The 12,948-nt window shown below is 45.1% G+C and overlaps 1 protein-coding gene across 1 annotated transcript in view; it reads right to left on the bottom strand.

Moving 5' to 3' along the window:
• Positions 1-3,582: 3,582 nt before the first annotated feature.
• The window catches only part of LOC129394155 (uncharacterized), a gene marked incomplete at its 5' end in the record, with an annotated part of 129,201 nt that continues 119,835 nt past the window's right edge, over positions 3,583-12,948 (bottom strand). Inside the window, 2 exons of the mRNA XM_063598411.1 lie at positions 3,583-7,637; positions 12,095-12,223. Of these exons, the coding sequence (XP_063454481.1) occupies positions 7,635-7,637; positions 12,095-12,223 (132 nt within the window). The remainder of the gene's footprint in view (positions 7,638-12,094; positions 12,224-12,948) is intronic.

The raw sequence follows: 12,948 nt of genomic DNA, 5'->3' as shown, positions 1-12,948 counted from the left end.
CTTTGGGAGGCCGAGGCAGGCGGATCACCTGAGGTCGGGAGTTTGAGACCAGCCTCACCAACATGGAGAAATGCTGCCTCTGCTAAAAATACAAAATTAGCCAGGCATGGTGGTGCATGCCTGTAATCCCAGCTAGTCGGGAGGCTGAGGTAGGAGAATCACTTGAACCCAGCAGGAAAAGGTTGTGGTGAGCTGAGATTGTGCCATTGCACTCCAACCTGGGCAACAAAATTTAAACTCTGTCTCAAAAAAAAAAAAAAAAAAAAAAAAAAAAAAAAAAAAAAAAAGGCCAGCTGCGGTAGCTCACGCCTGTAATCCCAGCACTTTGGGAGGTCGAGGCGGGTGAATCACAGGGTCAAGAGATGGAGACCATCCTGGGCAACATGGTGAAACCCCGTCTCTACTAAAAATACAAAAATTAGCTGAGCATGGTGATGCACGCCTGTAGTCCCAGCTACTCGGGAGGCTGAGGCAGGAGAACTGCTTGAACCCAGGAGGCAGAGGTTGCAGTGAGCCAAGATCCCACCACTGCACTCCAGCCTGGTGACAGAGTGAGACTCCGTCTCAAAAAAAAAAAAAAAAAAAAAAAAATGACATGAATATACTTCACACAGCTGAACGGCACACTTCAACACGGTTAGATGGTAATTATCATCTTGTAAGTATTTTACCACAGGTTAACATGTTTCACAACTTGAAAAGGAAGTAATTACCTTCAGCTCTCTGAGTTCTAGAATTTGTAACATTTCACCCCCTGCTCCTTCCTGATCTGCACTGGAGCATCTTCCTTCTGTCCCTGCTCTACTCAGAGTTTACTTTCCCTTCCCCCACATCAGCTTCGATGAGGCTGGTTTGAACTTAACGCAAAACATTCTCACTAATGACTGAATTCCCACCAAGATTTCCATATTATCACAGTATGCTTTTAATCTTCAAAGATATTAAATATTTGTTCTCATCATAGCTAAAATGCAATGCAAATCCCATCTCAGATGTGGGTCAGATACCTATGAATCTCCTGAGGTAGTCATTGAAATGACTTTTTTCTTGAGACGGAGTGTCACTCAACCATGCTGAAGTGCAGTGGCGCTACCGTGGCTCACGGCAACCTCCACCTCCCAGATTCAAACGATTCTTGTGCCTCGGCCTCCCAAGTAGCTGGGATTACAGGTGCCCGCTGCCATGCCTGGCTAATTTTTGTCTTTTTAGTAGAGATGGGGTTTCACCATGTTGGCCCATCTGGTCTTGAACTCCTGACCTCAAGTGATCCACCTGCCTCAGCCTCCCAAAGTGCTGGGATTACAGGCATGAGCCACCACACCTGGCCTGAAATAATATCTTTCAAATTCTTTGTAGAATTTGTTTTTTCCTGATTTCTGCACATAGGATCAAAAAAAATCATGTACTACGATTTCGAGAGAAGCAACAGGTAATCTAAAAAGATGAAAAGCGCAACCACATCTATCCCACAGCTACTGCTAGATTTCATAGGAAAGGTAGCTGGTCCACTTTGGAGCTAGGAGAAATGTCAAACACATGAAGAAATGAGAAGCAAAGAAATGCCATCACGCATGAATGCTTCATGGCACCCATGATGTCCCTGCTTAGGAGGTAATGGTACAGATGACTAGATGACAAGGACAAAGATGAGAGGTGCAAAGTTGTCCAAGTCCAACAGCTCAACTGAACTTTCCTAAATGGAATTGTTAAAAAGTGGTAAATTTAAAAACTTCCCCTGGCTCACGTGGTGGCTCACGCTTGTAATCCCAGCACTTTGGGAGGCTGAGGCGGGTGGATCATTTGAGGTCGGGTTTTGAGACTAGCCTGGCCAACATGGTAAAACCCCGACTCTACTAAAAATACAAAAATTAGCTGGGCATGGTGGTGGGCACCTGTAATCCCAGCTACTTGAGAGGCTGAGGCAGGGGAATCACTTGAAGCCAGGAGGTGGAGGTTGCAGTGAGCCGAGCTCACACCATTATACTCCAGCCTGGGCAACAGAGGGAGACACGTCTTGGGGGTGAGAAAAGAAAAAAAAAAAAAAAAAAAAGCTTCCTCCAATTTATACCGAAAATTCTCTGTTCAGGACTAAGTGGCACAGAGAATGTTAAATGTGCCTAGATATCTTCATAACTCATATATTTTCTGTTTTCTACATATCTTGAAAGGCAGTGCCAAATGACGTGTAATTATCTAGGCGGTAAAACTGAAACATACTTCCTCTTCCCTTGAATATAAAAAAGCATTGTGGTATTAGTACTTTTATCTTGGATCATTGTTCAGAAGGAGGTTCAGCCCCCAGACGGCCACATTTTTACTGTCATGAATGGCAAGACAAAATGTAGAGCTCAACTTCCCCAAAGGAAAAAAGGCTCAAAAGACAAATTATGGCACAACTTAGCAGCCAAATTCTTACCAAGTACAGACTTTTGACATACTGATCTCTCTCCAGTTGCAAGTGGGAACATGCACTTTGAATGATGTCATTCAAAATTACCCTGCCCAGACACACTTTTCATTGATTCTCTTGGAGGGCAGTTCTAAGAGATTCTCTGGGGCTTTCTCTGCATCATGAGACGCAGTGCAGTTCTGCCCTTCACCTTCCGGCAGTTTGTCACCTCGTCCCTATGACCTCAGAGGAACTTTGTCTCAGGCCAACTGTTTGTTCCTTGGGCTCTTTCATTTCCCCTAAAAATCATTTGCTGCCCCTCTAAATGGCCTACATCTCCATCTATCTCCCTCTCCCCTCAGAAGAGGGTGCTCTTTAAGCATCAACCATCCAGCCCTTCTAGCAGTCTCATTTTTCAGCTGGTTCCCATGTTTATGCCTGTTCTATGTTTTTCTTTTCCTGTTAAGCTGTCTGTTGTCAGCTCATTTCTGCAGTGAATCTTCAGAGAGGAGATTGGAAGCTTTCCTTCCACCCATACGATAGAACTATAAAGCAGAAGAGTTTAGAAAGACTTTCCTATTTAAGTGACGAAACCTCATACTCCATTTGTGACAAATAGCACAAAGGTTAAAAAAACTTATTTTTGACCAAAAGCTCTGTTGACATTCTATTAAACACCGACCTATTTAATTTTCATAATGTAAATGGCAGATATTTTCATAATTCTTATGCTAATAAATCATTTCCCTGATTTTTGGGGTAAAACCACATATTCATAATGAAGTCCAGAAACGTGAATTGTTTCATGTAACTTATTCTTATTTGTGATTACAAGTATACCTCTACAGAAAGTTAGTATACTCACAGAAAGGTAACTTGTGCGGAGGGAGATGGCAAATTTATAACTTCTCAGAAACACAGTAATGATAAGTAACCAAAGACTTCCACCAAAGTCAGTCCCACGATGACGAAGGTCAGCCAGAGTATTGATAACCTGGAATAATAATAGTTGAAATAATGAAAAGGTCAATGACACTGACAATATTTCACTCAGAAAGAATCATCCTTAGAAACCGTCAACCTCCTCCAAAAGGTAACCACATCCCTCAGATATCACCGTGGGATTCCACTGCTACAAAAAAGAACAGAAGTTAGAGAAGTCTCATGTTTTTCAGATGGCTGGTAGTGTTTTTAGGCATTGCAAATGTGGGGTGTTGTCTTTCTTGGTATAAAGCAGGGATATCCAATCTTTTGACTTCCCTGCCTATATTAAAAGAAGCAAAGTTGTCTTGAGCCACACATAACATACACTAACACTAACAACAGCTGATGATCTAAAAAAAACCTCTTTTTTTTTTTTTTTGAGACAGAGTTCCGCTCCACTCAGTCGCCCAGGCTGGAGTGCAGTGGTGCAATCTCAGCTCACTGCAACCTCCAGCTCCTGGGCTCAAGCCATTCTCCTCCCTCAGCCTCCCGAGCAGCTGAGATTACAGGTCTCTGCCACCATGCCCGACTAATTTTTGTATTTTTAGTAGAGATGAGGTTTCACCATGTTGGCCAGTCTGGCCTTGAACTCCCGACAGGCGATCTGCCTGCCTCGGCCTCCCAAAGTGCTGGGATTACAGGTGTGAGCCACCGTGCCCGGCCATTGTTTTTGTTTTTGTTTTTGTTTGTTGTTTCTTTTTGAGATGGGGTCTCACTCTGTCACCCAGGCTGGAGTGCAGTGGTGTGCTCTCGGCTCACTGCAACCTCTGCCTCTCAGGTTCAAGTGATTCTCCTGCCTCAGCCTCCTGAGTAGCTGGGAGTACAGGTGCCTGACAGTGCACTCAGCAAATTTTTTTATTTTTTGTGGAGATGGGGTTTTGCCATGTTGGCCAGGGTGGTCTCGAACTCCTGACCTCAGGTAATCTGCCCGCCTCAGCCTCCCAAAGTGCTGGGATTACAGGCATGAGCCACTGTACCTGGCCAAAATCTCCTAATGTTTTAAGAAAGTTTACAAATTTGTGTTGAACTGCATTCAAAACTGTCCTGGGCCACATGCAGCCCGTCACTCATGGCTAAGACAAGCTAAGTATAAAGTAATTATCTTATCTTTCCTTTTCTTTTTGTTTTGAGACAAAGTCTTGCTCTGTCACCCAGGCTAGATTGCAGTGGCATGATCTCAGCTCACTGCAACCTCCGCCTCCCGGGTTCAAGCGATTCTCCTGCCTCAGCTACTGAGTAACTGGGATTACAGGCGCCTGCCACCACGCTCGGCTAATTTTTGTATTTTTAGTAGAAACAGGGTTTCACCATCTTGGCCAGGCTGGTCTCCAACTCCTGACCTCATGATCCACCTGCCTCGGCCTCCCAAAGTGCTGGGAATACAAGTGTGAGCCACTGCACCTGGCCAGTAGTAATCTTTTCTTTAGTTATTTACTTGTTTTTTAAATTGATGTATAACGTTGGATGCATTTATTATATATCACATGGTAAAAGAATCCCTCTAAATAATACTTCTCTCTTGGATTATATGAATCTTTGTCATTTATAGCTCAGCATAAGTAAAGAAAAAAAAATACAATGAAGAGATTACTTCATTCACAAATAAGTATCGAATTTTAGTGCTTAAAAATTAACAAGGTGGGCCGGGCGTGGTGGCTCACGCCTGCAATCCCAGCACTTTGGGAAGCCGAGGTGGGTGGACCGCGAGATCAGGAGATTGAGACCATCCTAGCTAACACGGTGAAACCAATCTCTACTAAAAATACAAAAAATTAGCAGGGCATGGTGGCACCCGCCTATAGTTCCAGCTACTTGGGAGGCTGAGGCAGAAGAATCACTTGAACCCGGGAGGCAGAGGTTGCAGTGAGCCGAGATCGCACCACTGCACTTCAGCCTGGGTGACAGAGCGAGACTCTGTCTCAAAAAAAAAAAATTACCAAGGTGGAGATGATGAAAATGGCATGAATAGTGTGGGATTTCTCTAAGATTGTTGACATTAATTCCATTAGACTCTTATGTGAGTGAAGACGATAACATTTCTACATCGATTCCTCAGGATTTAACTATATATTCTTGAAAACATCTCAATTTTAAATGTTTCTTTCAAGATGGTGAATTAAACAGAGATAGCCCTTCAACAGGTTGAACTCAGCATATGCTGAGTCTGAAATGGAAATGATGGACTTAGAGAACCATACAACAATGGTCATGATTTCAGAAACATGGTGTTGAGCAGAATAAAGCAGACACAAAAGAGTACCTATGGCATGGCATGCATCTGTATACACGAAATTCCAGAATAAGCAAGCTAACCTAGGATAAGAAAGAGACTGGCTGGGAAGAGTGAGAGTTCACTTTCTGGGGTGACATAATAGTGTAGATCTTGGCTGGGCACGGTGGTTCATGCCTGTAATCCCAATGCTTTGGGAGGCCGAGGCGGGCGGATCACCTGAGGTCGGGAGTTCAAAACCAGCCTGACCAACATGGAGAAACCCTATCTCTACTAAAAATACAAAATTAGCTGGGAGTGGTGGCACATGTCTGTAATCCCAGCCACTCGGGAGGCTGAGGCAGGAGAATCGCTCGAATCTGGGAAGCAGAGGTTGCAGTGAGCTGATATTGCCCCTTTGCACTCCAGCCTCGGCAACAAGGGAGAAACTGTCTCAAAAAAATAAATAAATAAATAAAATAATGTAGATCTTGAAAGGGGGTTGGTTTATGCTGGTGTATGTACTTTCCAAAGTTAGTAAACTTACACTTAAGGTTATATAGTTTGGCCAGGCGCGGTGGCTCACGCCTGTAATCCCAGCACTGGGAGGCCGAGGCAGGCGGATCACGAGGTCAAGAGATGGAGACTATCCTGGCGAACATGGTGAAACCCCGTCTGTACTACAAATACAGAAATTAGCCAGGCGTTGTAATCAGAGCTACTCAGGAGGCTGAGGCAGGACAATTGCTTGAACCTCGGAAGCGGAGGTTGCAGTGAGCCGAGATCTTGCCACTGCACTCCAGCTCTGTCTTAAAAAAAAAAAAAAAAAAAAAAAAGTCATCAAACCAGATGACACAAATCAAATGACAATTCACTTTGTTTTGGTCCGTTTTGTTTGTTAGAGACAAGAGTGCAGCGGGGCCATCTCGGCTCACTGCAACGGCCAGCTCCTGGGCCCAAGCGATCCTCCCACCTCAGCCTCTCCAGTAACTGGGATAACAGGTACGCACCACCAGGCCCGACTAATCTTTTTTGGAATTTTTTGTAGAGATGGGGTTTTGCTATGATGCCCTGGCTAGTCTTCAACTCCTGGACTCAAGTGATCTGCCCACCTCGGCCCCCTAAAGTGCTGGGATTACAGGCCTGAGCTGTGTCATTTCATGCCGCGTGACACAGCCCAGTAAAAAGGAATAAACCCCGCGGGTCCAGCGTCTACTCACACAGGTGGACTGATGGCTGATAAATCCCAGCAGGAGCCAAAAGAGGAGCCGAAAGAGCAGCCACAGCACCCGTCCACTCACACAGGTGGACTGATGGCTGATAAATGCCAGCAGGAGCCAAAAGAGGAGCCAAAAGAGCAGCCACCGCACCCGCATGTCCTGGTCCTTTCAGGCGCCCTGAGGCGGCCAGGACAGAGGTGGAGGTGGCTTAGGGCAGGGGGGAGGGAAGGGGACGGGGACGGGCCGGATCTGAGTTGGGGAGGGGGAGGGGAGGGGGAGGGGAAGGGGAGGGGAAGGGGAAGGGGAGGGGAAGGGGGGAAGTAAGGGAAGGGAAAGGAGGAGAAGGGGGCTGTTGGGCACCTGGAGGAGGTGGAGGAGGAGGAGGAGAAGAAGAAAGGGTCTGGGAAAGGATCTGGTTCAAATTAAGTACTCAAGCGCTGGTGGAAGGCTTAGCTACAGGTCACGGAGAAGATCAGGGAAGCAACAGGACACGCGGGGCAAGGGAGCGTGAGGCTTAGGAGCAATTAGAGGGAGACTAAGGTTCTGCTTTCCACCAAACCTTCTTCGGTCTGGGCCCTCCCTTAGCAACCCTGGGGCTTCATACTCCCTCTCCACCAATCCCTGATGACCCCGGTGGTGCCTCACAATGGACATTCCAAGTAGCGCCCGCATCATTCCAATGACCCCTCCCCCATCTCAGTCCCCCACGCTCCTCCCAAGGCCAGGTCCTCTCTGGAACCTTCACAAACCTGATTTCTGGTCCTCCCCAACCAGCTCCCTGTCCCTGCTTCTGGGCGCTCCTTCCTTCCTGAGCTCCCAGGGTTCCTCAAGGTCACTTTTGGTGACAAAACATAAAAAACAAATGATGGCAGGATGGCAGGAAGAACCTCATACCCAAGCAGAGTGCCAGGTTTTACAGCCTCCGCTCAGCCATTCATATCTTAAGCAACAAAACATCAGCAGGATGCGGAAGGTCCCGATAGTAAACCATCTCCATCACATCCATGTAGCCATCCGCCCATCAACCTGTATCTCAGGAACAAATGTACATACATTCATTTTAAACATGCGTGGTACATTTACAAAAATTAACCTGACTTATTTTGTTCCAGCAAATCTCAATATGTTTGAGAGCAATCCAATCACACAGCATGTTTCTGATCATATAACTGTGCTAGAAGTCAATGATTAAAAGCTAATTCAAAATTATTATTTGCTTGGAAATTCAAAGTGCCCTTATAAGACATAAACATAAGAAAGAATCCAAAATGAAACAAGATTGCCTTTCAACTCAATGATAAGATCATAACATGGCAATAAAATGTCTCCCTCTGGCCTGGGAATTCCTCTTTGTGCCACAAGGTTGTGTGATCTCAAATCACCCCTAACCCACCTAGACATTTTAACATCCGAAACCGAGTGATGATGTCCTTATCTATATCATCTTACTGCCTGTGTGTGTGGACTTTAAATTCTGAACCCAAATGAGGGGGAGAAAACCAAGTTGACTTTCATGATTGATCTCTCAGGGATGTCCAAGGAATCTGTGCATTTCAAGAAACAAAGTTCATCAGCTTCTCTCCTAAGGTATTTGCCCACAATACCCAGAGGGCTTGGCAGCATCATGTGTGATGGGTGGGGAGCTCCAAGCAGGTGGGCAGGACCCAGGGGCCTGGTGACCAGGACAGACCCCCACTGTCCATCACCTTTCCTGGCCCTGTCCTCGGCTAAACTTCCCACAGGCCTTCTGCCCGATCACACAGAGTGTGCCCAAACTCACTCAGGCCTCTGGCAGCTGAAAACCACTGCTTTAAATCCCTTTACCATTTACTATGACATAAGGTTATTGTTAACAGGAAATATTCGATTGATGCTACAAATGGAAAGCCAATGCCTTTACCATAAATAGAAAAACAACCCTAAGAAACAAGCAAAACAAAAACAAAACAGGGGCTGGGTGTGGTGGCTCACGCCTGTAATCCCAGCACTTTGGGAGGCCGAGGTGGGCGGATCACAAGGTCAGGAGTTCCAGACCAGCCTGGCCAATATGGTGAAACCCTGTCTCTAATAAAATACAAAAATTAGCCGGGTGTGGTGGTAGGCGCCTGTAGTCCCACCTACTTGGGAGGCTGAGGCAGGAGAATAGTTTGAACCCGGGAGGCAGAGTCTGCCGTGAGCCGAGATTGCACCACTGCACTCCAGCCTAGGCGACAGAGCGAGACTCTGTCTCAAAAACAGCAACAACTACAAACAAACAAAAAACAGGGTTAACAAAACGATGGAATTCAATTCTATTTATATGCTGCAGCCATGTTCCAGCCCTAGATTTCGCTGGGCATGGTGGCTCACGCCTGTAATCCCAGCACTTTGGGAGGCTGAGGCAGGCGGATCACGAGGTTAGGAGTTCAAGACCAGCCTGACCAACATGGTGAAACCCTGTCTCTACTAAAAATACAAAAATTAGCTGAGCATGGTGGCGCACGCCTGTAGTCCCAGCTACTCGGGAGGCTGAGGCAGGAGAACTGCTTGAACCCAGTGCAGAGGTTGCAGTGAGCCAAGATCCCACCACTGCACTCCAGCCTGGTGACAGAGTGAGACTCCGTCTCAAAAAAAAAAAAAAAAAAAAATGACATGAATATACTTCACACAACTGAACTGCACACTTCAACACGGTTAGATGGTAATTATCATCTTGTAAGTATTTTACCACAGGTTAACATGTTTCACAACCTGAAAAGGAAGTAATTACCTTCAGCTCTCTGAGTTCTAGAATTTGTAACATTTCACCCCCTGCTCCTTCCTGATCTGCACTGGAGCATCTTTCTTCTGTCCCTGCTCTACTCAGAGTTCACTTTCCCTTCCCTCACATCAGCTTCGTTGAGGCTGGTTTGAACTTAACGCAAAACATTCTCACTAATGACTGAATTCCCACCAAGATTTCCATATTATCACAGTATGCTTTTAATCTTCGAAGATATTAAATATTTGTTCTCATCATAGCTAAAATGCAATGCAAATCCCATCTCAGATGTGGGTCAGATACCTATGAATCTCCTGAGGTAGTCATTGAAATGACTTTTTTCTTGAGACGGAGTGTCACTCAACCATGCTGAAGTGCAGTGGCGCTACCGTGGCTCACGGCAACCTCCACCTCCCAGATTCAAGCGATTCTTGTGCCTCGGCCTCCCAAGTAGCTGGGATTACAGGTGCCTGCTACCATGCCTGGCTAATTTTTGTCTTTTTAGTAGGGATGGGATTTCACTATGTTGGCCCATCTGGTCTTGAACTCCTGACCTCAAGTGATCCACCTGCCTCAGCCTCCCAAAGTGCTGGGATTACAGGCATGAGCCACCACACCTGGCCTGAAATAATATCTTTCAAATTCTTTGTAGAATTTGTTTTTTCCTGATTTCTGCACATAGGATCAAAAAAAATCATGTACTACGATTTCGAGAGAAGCAACAGGTAATCTAAAAAGATGAAAAGCGCAACCACATCTATCCCACAGCTACTGCTAGATTTCATAGGAAAGGTAGCTGGTCCACTTTGGAGCTAGGAGAAATGTCAAACACATGAAGAAATGAGAAGCAAAGAAATGCCATCACGCATGAATGCTTCATGGCACCCATGATGTCCCTGCTTAGGAGGTAATGGTACAGATGACTAGATGACAAGGACAAAGATGAGAGGTGCAAAGTTGTCCAAGTCCAACAGCTCAACTGAACTTTCCTAAATGGAATTGTTAAAAAGTGGTAAATTTAAAAACTTCCCCTGGCTCACGTGGTGGCTCACGCTTGTAATCCCAGCACTTTGGGAGGCTGAGGCGGGTGGATCATTTGAGGTCGGGTTTTGAGACTAGCCTGGCCAACATGGTAAAACCCCGACTCTACTAAAAATACAAAAATTAGCTGGGCATGGTGGTGGGCACCTGTAATCCCAGCTACTTGAGAGGCTGAGGCAGGGGAATCACTTGAAGCCAGGAGGTGGAGGTTGCAGTGAGCCGAGCTCACACCATTATACTCCAGCCTGGGCAACAGAGGGAGACACGTCTTGGGGGTGAGAAAAGAAAAAAAAAAAAAAAAAAAAAAGCTTCCTCCAATTTATACCGAAAATTCTCTGTTCAGGACTAAGTGGCACAGAGAATGTTAAATGTGCCTAGATATCTTCATAACTCATATATTTTCTGTTTTCTACATATCTTGAAAGGCAGTGCCAAATGACGTGTAATTATCTAGGCGGTAAAACTGAAACATACTTCCTCTTCCCTTGAATATAAAAAAGCATTGTGGTATTAGTACTTTTATCTTGGATCATTGTTCAGAAGGAGGTTCAGCCCCCAGACGACCACATTTTTACTGTCATGAATGGCAAGACAAAATGTAGAGCTCAACTTCCCCAAAGGAAAAAAGGCTCAAAAGACAAATTATGGCACAACTTAGCAGCCAAATTCTTACCAAGTACAGACTTTTGACATACTGATCTCTCTCCAGTTGCAAGTGGGAACATGCACTTTGAATGATGTCATTCAAAATTACCCTGCCCAGACACACTTTTCATTGATTCTCTTGGAGGGCAGTTCTAAGAGATTCTCTGGGGCTTTCTCTGCATCATGAGACGCAGTGCAGTTCTGCCCTTCACCTTCCGGCAGTTTGTCACCTCGTCCCTATGACCTCAGAGGAACTTTGTCTCAGGCCAACTGTTTGTTCCTTGGGCTCTTTCATTTCCCCTAAAAATCATTTGCTGCCCCTCTAAATGGCCTACATCTCCATCTATCTCCCTCTCCCCTCAGAAGAGGGTGCTCTTTAAGCATCAACCATCCAGCCCTTCTAGCAGTCTCATTTTTCAGCTGGTTCCCATGTTTATGCCTGTTCTATGTTTTTCTTTTCCTGTTAAGCTGTCTGTTGTCAGCTCATTTCTGCAGTGAATCTTCAGAGAGGAGATTGGAAGCTTTCCTTCCACCCATACGATAGAACTATAAAGCAGAAGAGTTTAGAAAGACTTTCCTATTTAAGTGACGAAACCTCATACTCCATTTGTGACAAATAGCACAAAGGTTAAAAAAACTTATTTTTGACCAAAAGCTCTGTTGACATTCTATTAAACACCGACCTATTTAATTTTCATAATGTAAATGGCAGATATTTTCATAATTCTTATGCTAATAAATCATTTCCCTGATTTTTGGGGTAAAACCACATATTCATAATGAAGTCCAGAAACGTGAATTGTTTCATGTAACTTATTCTTATTTGTGATTACAAGTATACCTCTACAGAAAGTTAGTATACTCACAGAAAGGTAACTTGTGCGGAGGGAGATGGCAAATTTATAACTTCTCAGAAACACAGTAATGATAAGTAACCAAAGACTTCCACCAAAGTCAGTCCCACGATGACGAAGGTCAGCCAGAGTATTGATAACCTGGAATAATAATAGTTGAAATAATGAAAAGGTCAATGACACTGACAATATTTCACTCAGAAAGAATCATCCTTAGAAACCGTCAACCTCCTCCAAAAGGTAACCACATCCCTCAGATATCACCGTGGGATTCCACTGCTACAAAAAAGAACAGAAGTTAGAGAAGTCTCATGTTTTTCAGATGGCTGGTAGTGTTTTTAGGCATTGCAAATGTGGGGTGTTGTCTTTCTTGGTATAAAGCAGGGATATCCAATCTTTTGACTTCCCTGCCTATATTAAAAGAAGCAAAGTTGTCTTGAGCCACACATAACATACACTAACACTAACAACAGCTGATGATCTAAAAAAAACCTCTTTTTTTTTTTTTTTGAGACAGAGTTCCGCTCCACTCAGTCGCCCAGGCTGGAGTGCAGTGGTGCAATCTCAGCTCACTGCAACCTCCAGCTCCTGGGCTCAAGCCATTCTCCTCCCTCAGCCTCCCGAGCAGCTGAGATTACAGGTCTCTGCCACCATGCCCGACTAATTTTTGTATTTTTAGTAGAGATGAGGTTTCACCATGTTGGCCAGTCTGGCCTTGAACTCCCGACAGGCGATCTGCCTGCCTCGGCCTCCCAAAGTGCTGGGATTACAGGTGTGAGCCACCGTGCCCGGCCATTGTTTTTGTTTTTGTTTTTGTTTGTTGTTTCTTTTTGAGATGGGGTCTCACTCTGTCACCCAGGCTGGAG

Source organism: Pan paniscus, chromosome 18, assembly GCF_029289425.2.
Source record: "Pan paniscus chromosome 18, NHGRI_mPanPan1-v2.0_pri, whole genome shotgun sequence".
NCBI classification, from domain to species: domain Eukaryota; kingdom Metazoa; phylum Chordata; class Mammalia; order Primates; family Hominidae; genus Pan; species Pan paniscus.
This window is presented reverse-complemented; position numbering and strand designations above follow the sequence as displayed.